Source organism: Lasiodiplodia theobromae (genome assembly GCF_012971845.1).
Source record: "Lasiodiplodia theobromae strain AM2As chromosome Unknown scaffold_44, whole genome shotgun sequence".
In the NCBI taxonomy this organism is placed as follows: Eukaryota; Fungi; Ascomycota; class Dothideomycetes; order Botryosphaeriales; family Botryosphaeriaceae; genus Lasiodiplodia; species Lasiodiplodia theobromae.
In genome coordinates, this window is record NW_023336524.1 from 175,670 (window position 1) to 190,875 (window position 15,206).

At 53.8% G+C, this 15,206-nt stretch overlaps 7 protein-coding genes across 7 annotated transcripts; 3 read left to right on the forward strand and 4 right to left on the reverse strand.

Annotated features, from left to right (window-relative positions):
* Positions 1 to 811: 811 nt before the first annotated feature.
* On the forward strand, positions 812 to 4,093 carry LTHEOB_11067 (uncharacterized protein; the record flags this gene model as incomplete). The annotated part of the gene is made up of 3 exons (XM_035507782.1): positions 812 to 1,795; positions 2,018 to 2,050; positions 2,375 to 4,093. 3 exons carry the CDS (start codon positions 812 to 814, stop codon positions 4,091 to 4,093), a joined length of 2,736 nt encoding a protein of 911 aa, XP_035366820.1.
* A 162-nt stretch (positions 4,094 to 4,255) lies between these two features.
* Positions 4,256 to 5,465, reverse strand: LTHEOB_11068 (uncharacterized protein; the record flags this gene model as incomplete). Its single annotated transcript, XM_035507783.1, has 5 exons — positions 4,256 to 4,325; positions 4,378 to 4,704; positions 4,763 to 5,218; positions 5,270 to 5,333; positions 5,426 to 5,465. 5 exons carry the CDS (start codon positions 5,463 to 5,465, stop codon positions 4,256 to 4,258), a joined length of 957 nt encoding a protein of 318 aa, XP_035366821.1.
* Positions 5,466 to 6,111: 646 nt separating this feature from the next.
* On the forward strand, positions 6,112 to 7,414 carry LTHEOB_11069 (3-carboxymuconate cyclase protein; the record flags this gene model as incomplete). Its single annotated transcript, XM_035507784.1, has 2 exons — positions 6,112 to 6,393; positions 6,461 to 7,414. 2 exons carry the CDS (start codon positions 6,112 to 6,114, stop codon positions 7,412 to 7,414), a joined length of 1,236 nt encoding a protein of 411 aa, XP_035366822.1.
* Positions 7,415 to 7,550: 136 nt separating this feature from the next.
* Positions 7,551 to 8,612, reverse strand: LTHEOB_11070 (Urod-like protein; the record flags this gene model as incomplete). The annotated part of the gene is made up of 1 exon (XM_035507786.1): positions 7,551 to 8,612. One exon carries the CDS (start codon positions 8,610 to 8,612, stop codon positions 7,551 to 7,553), a length of 1,062 nt encoding a protein of 353 aa, XP_035366823.1.
* Positions 8,613 to 9,128: 516 nt separating this feature from the next.
* On the reverse strand, positions 9,129 to 9,812 carry LTHEOB_11071 (Polysaccharide export protein; the record flags this gene model as incomplete). The annotated part of the gene is made up of 2 exons (XM_035507787.1): positions 9,129 to 9,161; positions 9,354 to 9,812. 2 exons carry the CDS (start codon positions 9,810 to 9,812, stop codon positions 9,129 to 9,131), a joined length of 492 nt encoding a protein of 163 aa, XP_035366824.1.
* Positions 9,813 to 12,480: 2,668 nt separating this feature from the next.
* Positions 12,481 to 13,601, forward strand: LTHEOB_11072 (uncharacterized protein; the record flags this gene model as incomplete). The annotated part of the gene is made up of 4 exons (XM_035507788.1): positions 12,481 to 12,511; positions 12,584 to 12,669; positions 12,759 to 13,275; positions 13,345 to 13,601. 4 exons carry the CDS (start codon positions 12,481 to 12,483, stop codon positions 13,599 to 13,601), a joined length of 891 nt encoding a protein of 296 aa, XP_035366825.1.
* Positions 13,602 to 13,861: 260 nt separating this feature from the next.
* LTHEOB_11073 (uncharacterized protein) lies at positions 13,862 to 14,875 on the reverse strand (the record flags this gene model as incomplete). The annotated part of the gene is made up of 3 exons (XM_035507789.1): positions 13,862 to 14,424; positions 14,522 to 14,741; positions 14,870 to 14,875. 3 exons carry the CDS (start codon positions 14,873 to 14,875, stop codon positions 13,862 to 13,864), a joined length of 789 nt encoding a protein of 262 aa, XP_035366826.1.
* Between the last annotated feature and the right edge of the window lie 331 nt (positions 14,876 to 15,206).

Consider the following 15,206-nt stretch of genomic DNA (forward strand, 5'->3'; position numbering starts at 1 on the left):
TAGAATGAAGAGCAGCTAATAAAATCAAAGTGCAAGACGCAGAGGGGCGGCCCAGCCTCGAGTCAGAACATCAAAGACACCCGCTACTTCACAACGGAACGCACCAAACACCCTTTCCTTCGCAAAACGACACTTCGCACAGTTCCGATTTGTTACCGTGCTCCGATGATTGTGCCTCTGAGAACACTGGCCTATCGGCTGGTATGTGGAACCCACTGTGGCTCCATGGAGGCGTGATAATCGGCTTCTCCGTGGCCTTTGCGCTTATGGCAATTGCCGTGGGACTGCTGTATTACTTTTCGGAGATAAATAATGGCCTGGCTTTTCAAATAGAATCACGACACTATCTGTGGACCTTCGGGCCAACTGCATGTATGCTTGTATTTTTCTTGTTAAGTAAGCCTTTGTTCTTCTAACATATGACTTAGGCCTCACCATTACCATGAGCCTTTGGAGTCGAGTCAACTTTGCTTCAAGACAGTTGACGCCGTGGACGGAGCTACGAAATGGCCCATCAGCAGCTGAAAAGAGCATACTGCTCGACTACATATCACCGACCTATCCGGAAATTATGTTGGGCGCTTTTCGAAGAAGACATTGGGTAATCCTCGCTTCTTCTTTCGCCGTTGCACTTCTGAAATTGACGGTAGTCCACCCTCTTTACATGACTGAGGAAAGAAAAGAGGCTAATTCTTCGCAGATAGCTTTCTCCACTGGTCTTATAGTCTTGGAACCAACGCAAGTCGTCATGGAGAACGCAGGATTTCGCCTGTCATCTAAATTCGACACGAGTACATTTGACGCTACAAACATGTCAGGTGCGACAATTGTTGGTCCCATATCTTATGCAGTTGCCACCAAGGGTCTCGAGTACCCTCTCGGTACGGGACCAGACTTCGTCGTTCAGGATTTCGATCCTCAGAGCTTTGCCCCTGCACCCGGCGTCTACTCGACAGATGTCACCGGCTTCAACCCCAGACTGGATTGCGATATCCTCAATATAGACAGAAGCAGCGTCAAACGCTATCATGCTCCGTGGATAAGCATCATGGGAAATGTTTTTATTGCCAACATCACAACACCAAGTTGCAAAATCAACAACGCGATCATTGCGCAGACTGCGGATCACGACTTTATGTATCGGGAAAACGCTACGCAGAACTATCAAGGCAACATCCAGAATTACACCTGCAACGACCCAGACTTCCAAATTGCACCGGATTGGCTTCGTTCCAATCACACAGCTTCAAACCAGTATGCTGAGCAAAGGATACTGATAACTATGGCTGATGTGCGTTGGCCGCCTACTAATAATACCATATACAAAAACACACCATACCTAGAGTCTTACCGGATCGAAGCCGTCACGGCAATGCTCTGCCGACCGTCGTACCTCCTGAACACTTACACGGCGAGGAAGTACATCGACCCGGACACTTCTAAAGTCTCGACTGAAGTTTCAATGTCCCGCAAAAACACGAGTCGGCTTCTGAATGTATCTACGAATGAGTTTTTGGGTGGCCTGATGAATACTTTCCTGCACATGTCAATGGGAAATGGGGGTGAAGACTACGTTCTCAGCCATCCAGTACCAAACTTCTTCCAAGTTCTATCTGCCGCCAACAACGAGTCAGGACTAGCACCATTCATGGACGCAGAGCTGTTGAAAAATATCAGCGTCAATGTCTGGCAAACTACTGCTGTTCAGTATGCTCAGCAATACTTTATGGTTCCGGCAAATGATTCTGTTACCGGCTCAATTTCATACAGTCAGAATCGGCTCCAAGTCAAGCTGGTACCAGCCATTCTTTCGTCAACCTTTTTGGGAATGCTCTTCTTTATTGCACTTGGAGTTTGGTGGTTCAGGCCGCAACCCGCTGTTCCGCACGACCCAGCACCACTTGCTGCAATGGCAACGCTCTTGGCAGCCAGTCCCGGCTTCTCCAAGCTTATGGACTGCTTGGGAGCAGCGAGGATGAGCTGTATTCGTGACGCTACCGCTGACAAGTATTTCCAGACTACAGTTTCGAACCGGGCCTTCACCCTCGAAGTAAAAGAGCTTAGACATGGACTCGCCCAGACTTCAGATAAAGAGAAGCCATTCAAATGGTGGAGACCTTTCGTTACAAAGTCGTGGTTCTTACTTCTTACAGCTACGGTGTTAATCACTATCGCAGTATTTCTTATCGTCTTGCAGCATATCTCCGACACTCAGCAAGGCATAATAGACATCTCGCTGAACGCAGAAGTGGTCCCAAGGTATCTAGCGGCGACGGTAATGCTCTCCCTTTCTACAGTGTTTTCCAGCATTGAGGGCGCATCGGCAATAATGTCCCCTTTTTCCCGTCTGAAAACTGGCAATGCGCTCGCACAGTCGACGATCGAGTTCAACATCGTAGGCAAACTACTTCCTCACGCCATCCTGGTCTCTGCTCGAAAGGCTCATTTCCACCACGTCCTCGGTGGCATCGCGCTTTTTGCAGCTGGCTTTTTGACCACCATCACCTCTGGTCTCTATACAGTCACCAGTGTTTCTGTTTCCGAGACAGTGACGCTTAGCCAAGTGGACAGCTTTGACTTCAGCCAGAGCAGCTTGTTCATTGATGATCGCAACGCTGCAGCCATCACAAGCATTTTAGAGTACACCAATCTAAGCTATCCGGCCTGGACGTACGGGGACCTGGTTTTTAACAAATTGGACACGCCGGTGGGAATACGTGGAGACGGGACGATCAATTTGAACACCCCAGCTTATCGAGCCAGGTTGGACTGCACCCCGTACATCATACCGACAAAAGAGATCAAAGTGGACGAGTGGTCGCCGTCATATGACTGGTCGTCTTACTCGCTCGACACTAACGTCTCAGTCCGGTGCGTACACATCCCTACCAACCAAACAACGGTGCTTTGGCGTCAGCAATATCAATTCCCCTTCAACCGATCAAGCTTCTACAGCGGCAAAGCCACGTTCTTCCTATGGGAAGCTAGCCCAAAAGTAGATGTTTACGGCAATGGCGGATTCGAAAGTCAGAGCGATGCGGGCTTCTCTGGGATGCGAGACCACTCCGCCGGCGATTTCGGGTGCCCGACCTTCGGCTTCACCGTCGCATCCTCAGCGGTAACCCCGGGCCGGTCGAGCAACAACAGCACGCTGCACACCCGCGCGACAGCCGTCATGTGCACGCAACATCTGGAGCAGGTCACCGTCAACGTCACCCTGATCCGGGCCGCAGACTTGTCCATCGACTCCACCAAATACCCACCGGTGCCCGACGAGACGACGCGGAGGCGCCTGAGGAATCCCGCTACGAACAGCAGCGAGGTTTGGGAATGGCTGCCCAACAACTTGCTGAACCGCCTGGTCGATCTCAGCCCGACGCCGCAGCTGCAGCATTCCGACAGCAGGGACCGCGATTTCGTCAACCGCTATCACCAGCAGTCAATCACAGGCCTCGACGGCTTCGTGAAGACGCTCGTCGACGGCAAAGCCGGCGTCCCCATCGACTCGCTGCTGGGCGAGGAAAACCAGGGAGCGCTTATGAAAGCGGGCAGCAGGCTCTACTCCGAGTACATGGCGCAGGCCATCTCGAACAACATGCGCAACGCGAGCAACTCCTCGACCAACACCGTCGGCGACAAAGAATACGATGACGACATTGACGGAACAACATCATCAACGTCCCCTCCAACCTTCCAGGGGACGTTCACCCACGCGCCCGGCACCCGCTGGCGCCTCCGCCAGAACCGCGGCCCGGCCATCGCGCTCGAAGTGTTGCTATTCTTGCTCGCAGCTATTGCCTTGCTCCTCGCCTTCGTCGGCTGGGGCCGCGCCGACGTGCTGCCGCACAACCCGTGCTCGATTGCCGGCACGGCGAGCTTACTGGCAGGCAGTGAGGTGTGCTCGCGAAAATACGTGCCTGAGGGCGCTGAGTGGTGGTCGGACAAGGAGAGGAGGGATGCGGGGTTGTGGGAGGGGTGCAGGTTGCGGATGGGGTGGTATGGTGACGATGGCGATTATCCGGCAGATCAGGATGGTGAGGGGAGGAGGTTTGGGGTGCATGTTAAGGGGGAGGGGGAACACGGGATGACGTAGGGGCGGGGGAAAGGGGGAAGGATGAAAAGAGTTATTTGAACTGGCAGCCGAAAGCCTTATCGCGGGCCATAAGCATGCTTAGATTTATGGAGAGACTTTACATACTACCGCCTCACAAACCTCAGCTTCTCAATACCCCCAATCTCTGAGCATGCCCTCCATTCATCCGGCATGGCGCATCGCTTCATTTGCTAAGCCCTCGAATGTACTGAGCTCGATCACTGCGCCGAAACTACAATAAATTTAGCCCAAGCACGTGCAAATTGCGACTGGGTCGAACTTACCCATGACACTCGACGTGCTTCAGTAATTTGCCCGTCAAGTCTTGAAGTCGCTGCACTTCAAGCCTGTTAAATTCAGGACGGCATCTGATGTGATTCCAAGCCTGCACCGGCGTTATCTCCTCGGCTAAGGGTAAGTTCGAAGAAAGATCCAGAAGGCGATCCAGGCCCGTGTTGGGTACCTCCCAGCTCGGGGGTCCATTGATCTGTGCGGTTGTTCCGGAAGAGCCTCTGAAGAGCAAAGGTGCAGAAGCTGTAAGGGCGTGACCGGCAGGTGCAGACGAATCGTTCAAAGTGTGTTCCATATGTGACAAGCAAGGGCTTTCGAGACTGAGTGACAGGCGTATCAGCTGTTGTGGATATCAGTAGGGTGCGGTTGAACACTCACATTAGTACAAAGTCAACACCGAGGCTCGATAGATCGGAGTCCTTCATACAGGTTGAAGCTTTTCCAGAGGGATCCGGATAGCCACGATCACATGCAACACTCGTAATGCTGGCCTCTTGTTGCTTTACCCTGGGCTTCTGGCTGGGGAGAGTTGGAACTGCCGTTTGCGGTAAGACTGCCGCTTGTCGCACGCGAATTCTACGCTCTGTGCGAATGTCCTCGATGGTGACGATAGATCTGGTTGACACATCCTCGGGACTTGAAGCATCAGAGGTTACCTCATCTGACCCGGACCACGGCACTTGAATTCCATTCAGGTCCAGCGTTGCTTTCAATCTTTTCACGGCAGCATTAAGCCTTTGGGTCTCTTGCATCAAATTTGCTTCGTTGGTTCGAAGTTGAAGAACCTCGGCCTCCAACGCCTTTGTGTAAGCTTCTTTTCGCTCACGATGGGTTCTGAAATCCGTGTTAGTACGCAGGCTAAGGGGAATCCAACTGCGGGCATACCGTTGGGCTCTACGGACTTGCTCCCGGCGCTTTGACAGAGCTTGCTCAGGAGGTTGTTCAGACTCTAGCCCAGGAGGTTAGTCTTAGCTGATAAATCACGTGGGAACCTTTTCCCAAACAGGGAAGTGAAGCTGATCCTGGAGTGAAAGCACCAACCTTTGGGACTGCGTAGGTTTGGAAGCCATTTGAGTTTCATTGCGGAGCTGGAAACGCAGCGGAACTCTGTCGGTGAAGAGATTGCGGTTAGTCAGTGACGTCGTGGGGCCGGTGCTCCTTGTGGTGTGCGTCAAGTCGGTGCACAAGGGCGGTAAAGTTTTAGAAAAGAGTACCAGAATCCGTTGCGGCCTGGAGAGAATTGTCAAGGCTGGAGCTCGTGAGATAGATTGATGATGGAATGTGTTGGAAGAGTGCGCGGGGCGCAGGGTCCTGCTTACCCGCCCCATCGGTCATGTGATGCGACTAGGACCGTGATTACGTTGGATAGCTGAATCCTGAGGCTTAGCACGTTTCTTAGCGGCTCCTACCCGATCACTGATCAAATATTACCTTTTTGGGAATAGCGGCACGCCAATCAAACCTAAAACCGGGGCCGGGTATAAGCCTCGCTGAATTCGGAAACACTGATCGAATAATCAATCCTTCATGGAACAAAACGTTTCTATAATCGAATATGCACCTGAAGCGCCACACAGCGGGCTGTGGTAGCAACGTCTGCTCTGGCGGTGCTGAGCTGAAGGATTTGGCGGTATAAAAGGTTCGAAGGCCGCACTCCCAAAGGACATTCGAAAGACAAGCCAGTTTCTCGCCATTCATCTACGAACCACATCCAGACCATCGGCACCATGTACACCCTTTTCCGAAACATTCTTCTGTTTGCAAGCACGCTTGCTACAGCTGCACCGAGTGGACAAAGATACCGCGCAACCGGACGAGCAATATATTTTCTCACCAACGACGCGAATAACGCCGTGGTTTCGATTCCCATTGCTGCCGATGGCACCCTCTCTGAAGGAACCGTCACTGTCACCGGTGGTGCGGGATCCAATGCCATCAACGGGGCAAACAACATGCCTGCCGCACCAGACGCACTGGTGGCCCAATCGTCCTTGACAATCGCCGGCAACGTAAGCCCCCCTTCCCTCGTCCCTCTCATCCCCCCAACCCCACCGCTGACACACGTACGCGCCTCAGAACCTCTTCGCCGTCAACGCCGGCTCCAACACCCTCAGCATGTTCTCCATCTCCCCCTCGGACCCCACCAAGCTCACGCCCGTCGGCCGCCCCGCCACCGTCCCCGGCGACTTCCCCAACACCGTCGCCGCCTCGCCCAAGCACAACCTCGTCTGCGTCGGCACCACGGGCGCCCGGGCCGGCATCACCTGCACCACCTTCTCGCCCACCACCGGCCTGATGATCGGCGACGGGCTCCACATGGACGCCCTCCGTCCGTTCGACCTGGGCCAGTCCACGCCGCCCGTCGGCCCGACCAACACCGTCTCGCAGGTCTTCTTCTCCGACGACGAGAGCAAGCTGTTCACGACCGTCAAGGGCGACCCGGCCAGCAACAAGACGGGCTTCTTCTCCGTCTTCGCGGTCGAGCAGAACCTTGCCGGCAGTAGGCTCGCGATGCACGACACGCGCAGCTCGCCTTCGGGCACGGCCGTGCTCTTCGGTTCGGCCGTCGACCGCGGCAGCAATTCACGCGTCTTCGTCACCGACCCGTCGTTCGGCGCCGCCGTGCTGGACGTCGACGAGGCGAGCGGCGTGGCGACGCTCGCCGCGAGGGGCGCCATCGCCGGCCAGAAGGCGACGTGCTGGGCGACGATCTCCGAAGCTACGCGCAGCGCGTTCGTGGCGGATGCGGGGATGAACCGCCTGGTGGAGATGAGCCTGGAGGATGCGAGCGTCATCTCCATGGTGGACTTGTCGTCGGCGGAGGATCGCGACCCGGGGCTGACCGATCTCAAGGCCGCCGGGAACTTTGTGTATGCGCTGTCGCCCGGCAACGGGACTACCGCTGCTGCGGTGACGGTTTTGGATGTTTCGGGAGGGAAGGGCGGCGCTGGGCCGAGGATGGTGCAGCATTTTGAACTGACGGGGCTGGGCGTGGGGAAGAATGCTCAGGGTATGGCTGTTTTTGTTTGAGTGGTTTTGGCTTTGTTGCTATTCGTTTCCTACGCTGTCGGATATTGGTAATTTGTAAGTAGCACTTAGAGAACAAACTTGATTAGAGCCTTCATAAATTGCTGGATATAATTGGAAACTGGCATATACCTATCATCTACACCACTGGAGAAGACAGCTGAGTGCTTGTCCTTGCGATAGAATCAAACTCTTCGATCGGAGTTCTTCCCAAGCCGCACTCCGAACCAACGCCAAACTTACTGTGACCAAGTACCCGGGCAGCAGTCTTCAACCTTCTTTGCGTGCCCTCCTCATCATTCGGATGTACCAGTCCAAGATAAAGCTCCGTGGCCCCCAAGTCCAAACCATTCAACGGCGCAAAATACGCCTCATCATCCCTATCCTTCGGCACCGGCAAATGCACCCACGTAACCGGCCTCTTCGCCGCCCTAAAAACCGCCGTCGCCAGCTCCACAATCAACCCCGTATCCTTCGGCTGCACGAAGTGCTCGTGCCCGATATCGCCATAGCAAATATGCAGCCCAACCTGGACGTCCGGCCGCACCGCATCCACCAGCGTCACGATCCGCTGCACGATGTAGTCCAGCAGCGGCTCCGGGTAGTACGGCGCAGCGTGCGGATAGTGCGCGCCCTCGAGCGTCGCCACCTCGCTCGCGACGTCGATCTGGACCGCCAACTCCGCCGCCGGTATCCCCCGCTGCACATTTTCGAGCGCGCGCAACAACGCACTCTCCCACACCGGCTCGAGCGCGGCCTTGTAGCCGTCGGCCAGCAGCGGCATGACGCCGCTCGCCGGCGGCACGCACACCTGGAAGCGCGTCGGCTTGGGAACGACGCCCTCGGCCTTCAGCGCGGCGAAGGCGGCGTACGACTCCAGCGCCGCGGCGTCGTAGCCCGTGTCGATGCCGGCGGCGGGGAGCAGCGCGAGCGTGCGTTCGATCTCCGCGGGCGGGATGGCCGGGCCGGGCGAGAGGTCGGCCCAGTCGCTGCGCAGGACGTGCGGCGCGTAGGTGGAGATGACGTCGCGCTGGAAGGCGATGAAGCCCTGCCGGTGCGCGGGCTCGCCGTCGGGCAGCCGCCGCAGCCGGCGGGGGAAGGCGGCGGCGCATTTGCGGAAGGAGGTGGGCGCGGAGTCGGCGCCGCAGATGCTGCCGACGAGGTGGACGCCGAGATCTGCTGTGGCGGCGGCGGCGGCCATTTTCTGGTGAGGTTGTTGGTGGTAGGTGCTCGTGAGGGCTTTAGTGTTTGTATTGTTTTTTGGAATTACTTGAGGGATTGCTGGTAAGTGCGTAATAAGTGGGCTCGGATGGAGTTTGGGAGACAACAGTTGAAGAGGATGCCGAAAATATCCTCCGATGCAGTTCTCCGCCATATAGAAAGCCCCGAACATATTGGCCGATAATAGCAAGTTGATGGTAGAAAGTTTCATGTAGATTAGGCTGTGGTGATCTCGTTTGGTCTAACTGAGTGTTAGCGGATAAAAAGATCAAGAGGTCCAGTCGCAGTGCCGAGTAAATGCTTACAGAATTGGACTCTGCCAATGGCCATCTCTTTCGTTTGCGGATCGACATACATGTGGTCGGTGATCTTGGTGTTGGTTGTTTAGGTCCTATGTAGAATCCCGCGAGTTTGAAGCATTGCAGGTGGTCCAAGAGGAGAAGATGGCCAGGCCTATGGTATGTGGTGATGACGTAGCAGAACTCCACTCCCACATTCAAACATGCTCCCAGCCGGTTTCGATAAGAACCTGCATCTCGTTAATCAGACAGTGCACCCCAGCTTCTTCATTCGGCATCCCTGCAGCTTGCTGCTCAGCCATCCAACTTTGCACTCTTTTCCGAACTACCCAGTCCTCGATGGGAGCCTTAACTCCGCCAAATAATTTTGCCAATCGATTACGCCACATTCCCATGATTCGATCCGTTGGCGAAGGCCATACTAGGTGTGGTGTAGAGTTGACAATGTCGTAAGCATTAGCGCCGTATGCCGTGCGCACGTTTGTGTTCAGCCAAACCCCCTTGGAGTCGCTGAGGGGATTGTCGGCGTGGATGAGGCAGCACTCAGAGCCCTCGAGATGCTGCGCGGCGAGCTGGTCCGGGATTCCTCTGAAATTGAGTGGCTGCTCCGCGGCAGTGAAAGGCGCTGCATCCATCGCCACCATCCCGTTCCAGCACGACTGCACGCGTACCGTACTACGGCCGGCCGCCATTTCTTTGCGTGTTGCCGACGAAGAAAAGTACGGCCATGTCTGCGTGAGCGTCTTGCGGCCCATGGTGTCCCTCAGTGCGAACGTGTCGTAGTAGGCTGGCGGCGCGGCGAAATCGAGACTGCATGCTGCAGCATAGTCACCACCATTAGTGGAGAGTAGATTGAGGGCGTCTGATGTCTGTGTTCCCATGAAGTATGGTCAGAATATGAACGGGATGGAGTTGTGGTGAGTGAATGGGGTGAGGGCACAGACCGTGAAGACAACATCATTTAGCCAAAGAACCTTGGTAAAAGGCCTCTCATCTACACCCGAGGCTTTTATCATCTCCTCCATAACACGATTTCTTAGTTTGGCCAGGTAAGGTATACGACGAAGCTCTTTTCTGCCCCTTGGTGTCCATACCCAGCCTTCTTCGCCAACAGCAGGGATCCGTTCTGTTGCATTCTTGTGCGTCACGGCGTCGAAAATAAAAGATCTGGGTACGCTCATCTGCTCCAACTCCGCATCCAGCTCCTGTAGTGCAGCTTTGCTACCATCCCAACTCCCGCTTTCAAGCACCGCAACGAAAACGTTGTCCGCACCGAGGTATGTTACCAAGTCCAAGACAGCTTGATTCCACCTTGATCTTAGAATCGCTTCGTTGTTCCAGTGCATGCTGGCTATGAATATTCGTTCGTTGTGTTGAGGGTGAAACATCGACGGCGAAACGCGTTGTGTGTGATCGACACAAATGAGGGGATATGCATCGAGTAAAAGGACAAAGGCAAGTGACAGTATCAACAAATCAACCCACTTACGCCTTCTCCTTAGCAGGCCCTGTGGCGATACGAAAAGCATGGAAGCTAATAATCCTCATGGGGGTCAGAAAAATAATATCATCCGGAACGCAAAGGAGTTCACCTGGTGGCTCGGCCGAAGGTTTCGGCTACAGTACCATGAATGGTGAAGAGTTGGCACCGGTATCTGGAATTTGTAGATAGAAAGAGCTTCAGCAGGTTAATAAGAAGTAGGCAAGGTGGGTCTTGTGCCCAAGAATTTCAGGGGAGAAGCGTTTGATATGCGGCCGCATTGTGTTACAATTACAAAACACACGCAGAAAATTTTGGTCTTGGCCTTCTTTGTGAAACTTAACGTGCGTAATTTGACTATTTTTAAGACATCGCATATGCGAGGGAGGTGTCCGTCCAATCGTAACGTTGTAGAAGAGACACACATCCAATGTAACACACCTCTGCATCATCTCGAAAAAGCCAAAGGCGATTTGTAGGCCAAAACTTTTCGTGCACGGGATCAAAGGCAAGGACACTGCGGTTTATAGTCCTCCCAGAAAGACACGGGGGGAAAGCACACTAAAGCTGCTTGAAGGTGCTGGAAACTTAATTTTCTGCCAATTTTAATTTACTAAAAGTATCTTACATACAAGAAGGTTGATATTTTATAGACGAATTTTGATGAGGTCGTGTTTAGGCTTTTCGGCACAATTGGGGGGTCGTGTTTGGTAATTGCCCCAACTTTAATCAACATCTATGCCTTTTTCTACCGCCACTTGTGAGGCGTAGAAGCCACTCGTAGATTATGTAATCTCTCGTCTACCTCTTTGCTGGACATAGCGGAAAGGTCTTTCAGTTGAAGACCACATGTCCTGATAATATGACCCGTCTCTGTGGAGACTAGAAGCATACTTTGCCAACCACATATCTATGCGATTACTGCGAGCATGGGCCTCAGGTGAGACTGGGGTACGCTTGGGTGGGTAGAACGGGAAACAACAGGAGGTTTCCAAAGAGCCTGTTTCTATAGCGCGTGTTCTCCCTCCGAGTCCAGTTCCTATAGCCTCTGCCTTCCTTCTTGCTCACCTCGACGACGTTGAGCGCGCTCGAGGAGTTATTCGAACCCAGTGGCTTTTTGTTGAGGTGGTCATGCCTTATGGCCTGAGTGCCTGAGGGCCTGAGGCAGAGACATACTTTGAGCCGCTGCTCGTAACGCAACGACTCCAGAACGCTTTCATGGCTTGGGATCTCGTGACCCAGATAACTTAGACTGAGGGATAAATGCAATGTTGATCTCCTAATGCGGCTGCGCCCGATCTGTATGGGACATGTGAGGGCTTGGGATGTAAGTATCTGTGCACACTCGCACGTTCCAAGGCTGAGAACCAACAAGCTGAGCGTTCTCACGGTCGCACTGGTTCAGCTATAGCGGGCAATACACCAAACACGGTCTCATGCGCAGTCCCTATGTTCTAGACGGCCGCCCCTAAGGAGAAAGCGAAGTGAGCTGTGTCAGGAGACGTTGAACTCTTGATTCATGGTACCAGCAGGCAGCAGGCTCAACGCCGCACTGGCCAAAGCGTTGTCAGCTCCAATCAGACACTTATCAATAGCGCTCATGAGTTGTCCTACTAGCGCCAAACACTCCTTCCAGAACCAAGTACCTGCCATTGCGCTGTCATAGCCTCGGGCAAGACACGGGCGCAGCACCACGTTCTTGATGAGCTTCGATCCAAATATCGTTCTTCTACAGAAAACCTGGTCAACATTCATCATATCTGAGAACACGCTGCATTTGGAACCTGCCTCGAAGTACCCCGCGCTCCAACGGCCCGAACACTACATACAGCTCGTGCGCAGAAACCTGGCAACCACGAGATAGCAATGTACACACCGCTATTTCCCCTCTTCAGACGACCAGTAGCCTCGCGCGGCGCCTGGCCGATTAGCCGCTACCCCGCTGTGGTCTCCAGCAGTACCTGCGTCCATGTCTCTTTCAGTATATATGCATACCCCTGAGCAGCGAAACCCAGCCTCACATCGCCCACCATCCTGGACTTGTCACCTTCGAGAACAAACCCACAGCCATGACCGTAGCCATGATCCATGGCCCTCGTTGTATGCTTTTCCACGCCGAACTGTTGCCCATGACCCGCGGGCAAGCGCCGACAGTATCTGACCCCTTCGCAGCGAAGGTCCCAACGGCACTGGAAAGCTTCCTTGACTACATCTTCAAGTGTTGTCATGTCCCTTGTGTCAAAGGGACGGCGAGACCGGTGAGTGTTGAACCCCAGTGTTGAGAGACGCGCTGTTAAGCGGACGTTACCCCGGGTTGTTTTTAAACGAGTGCTCATTCAGGTGGCAGGAACACTCGCCCGTACGAATCACTGTTTCCGCAAACAGGAGACTCATTCTGTCCGAGGAGCAGCAGGAGGAGGGGGAGGAAAACGGCAGCGACGTTGTCGAGATGACGGCTGTCGTTGATCCCCACGCAGATACCTCCGGGCCAGCCCGCGCCCACAACATTATTCGCGCCCATGACCTTGGACGCCTTGCGAGCTGTGTCAAGTGGTTCGACGACGTCGTTGTCGTAGATGGGTTAAAGGTTCGTGGTGAGATCGTGCTCAAGTGTCGTCCTGGGTCGGCATCTTCCGTCGGTGCCGGCAAAAGCCCAGTGCGTACAATGTGGGAGTGGAAGTTCTTGGTGGTGGAGGGGGAGGAAGGCGCTGGGAAAGAGAGTCCTGAAGAGGTGCCGATGACGCTTTCTTCGGACGCATTGCAAAAGATATTTGACGAAGGTGGCTGGCAACAGCAAGCAAGGCCTGCCGTTGAATCGAGAAAGAGCAATGGGTGCGTCCCGAAGTATGGTGAGTTGTCGAAAGGTGAGTGTTCAGACCACGCCTGCCTTTTGAAGTATTACCATTGCTGATTGACCGGGGTCGGCTCCACAGAAACTTGGGAGGACCGTGAAAGGAGAGCAAGACGGGAAGATGAAGAGATCGCAAGGAGGGAAAAAGAGAAGCGCAAAGTGAAGGCATCGCAGAACGGTCCGCAGGAGGGGAGCAGCGGGTCCAAGAAGAACGGAGATGAGGAAGACAAGAAAAGTAACAAGTCCACCGACCAGAAGAAGAAAACTGATGCTTCAGGGAGAGAGGGTGACAGTGACAAGGAAAACAATAATGAAGAGGCCGGTCAGGGAAGGACGTAGATCGATTCCTCGATCCACCCCTTCATCTACTCTGTTCCAACGGTAGCTGGACAACCCCCCCTTTCATTGTGTACAGCTGTAACGTATATGTCGGGAACTTGGTGCATGTAAAGATGTGTGGTGACTCGTTGTATACTGCAAGAGGTATACAAAAGGAAAGTGGCCTGTCGAGTATGTTTCATTCAGTCTTTTTGATGTATTGGAAGCACAGGCCAGACGCTCTTTACTCACAGGTGTTTTGTTTTGAATTTGAAATTTCCTCAAGTCCCATCTGTTCCATTGGAGCTGCTGAACCAAATTACGTTGATGGCACTAAAGGCGAATGATGCCGTGAAGGTATCGACAATGCGAGGTGATGCCAGCAGGGAAATGGCAAAAGCCAACGCGACATTGAAAATAGCAATGAGAGCGAGCCGCACTTTTTGAGACCGCACAGCGTATAGGATGGCGATTGACAAGACAGGAAGCACAGACGCGATGGCAGTCGAGAAAGCAAACGTCCATCGGAGCACTTTGTCGCTCTCGTAGCTCACAACGCCGCGCTTTTTGTCAGGTTCGCGTCCCTTGTCCAGTTTCAGCAGCCGCGTTACGACGTGCTCGGTCATCCACTTTGAAAAGAAGTCCTCATTCCGCTGTGGAAGCAAGCTCACCAAGTCTGGTGCGTGCTCGTCCGGCTTTTCGTGGTGGCCCCAGATGTTGCGATCAACTCCTGAAATCCCGGGCTCCATCTTTTCGGACCAGAGGAAATGTTGTAGCCAGTGGAGGTCGTAGTCGCTGGGCGTGTCGGCCGAAAGGATTGTGATCTGCAAGGCGAGAGCTTCGTCTGGGGACGACGGCTCGAGTAAGCAAAGAGCGAGGCCGAGGGTGGGATGGATGCGAAGAATAAAATGTCGTTAAGCTAGCTTAAGTGATGTACTTACTATACTCTTTGAGTTTTACGCGTAGCTCTTGGAATAATTTCCACTGCTCACTGTCATCATCGCTAAGGAAGTACGAATTCCTGGCGTACCACGCTGTAGCTTCGGTTTTGGCATCATTTGCTTGAAGGTCGCGGAGTTGCGTCTCCATCTGCACTATTTCTGCCTGTCTGTACAGGAGGTCTAAGGCGTTGGTGGCACCAAAGCGCCTGAATATGGCGATCTGTGGCATTCGGCCCATGTAATCAGCGAGTAATGGGTGACCGGGAGGTGGAGCGACAGGCGGCTGTGGTGTTCCGCATGTTGGCTGAGCTGGCTGTTGAGAGGTACTTGTTTCATGAGCGGCTTTACCAGCATCTGGTGCCGGAGTAGAGTTTGAGGCGGCTGTTGGATAGTTGGTGCTATTTTCTTCTGGCGACGTTGGTGCTGGTACTGTAGCAGGACGGTGCGTTGGCAAGATCGACATGCCATACCCGGACATGGCTGGCTTTGATAGAATTTTGCCGGAAACGTGAGACTAGAAGACAAGATGGCCATGAGTCGGGAATAACAGACAAGGCTCTGAAGTGGAACTCCGGGTTATACCTATCAGGCTTTCAGCCTCGTCTCCCAACATGGCTTCGGATTGACAAGGCTGAACTACATGCCAGGTGTGTGTGCCTAGGATCTGCCTTCAGAGCGTATCGTG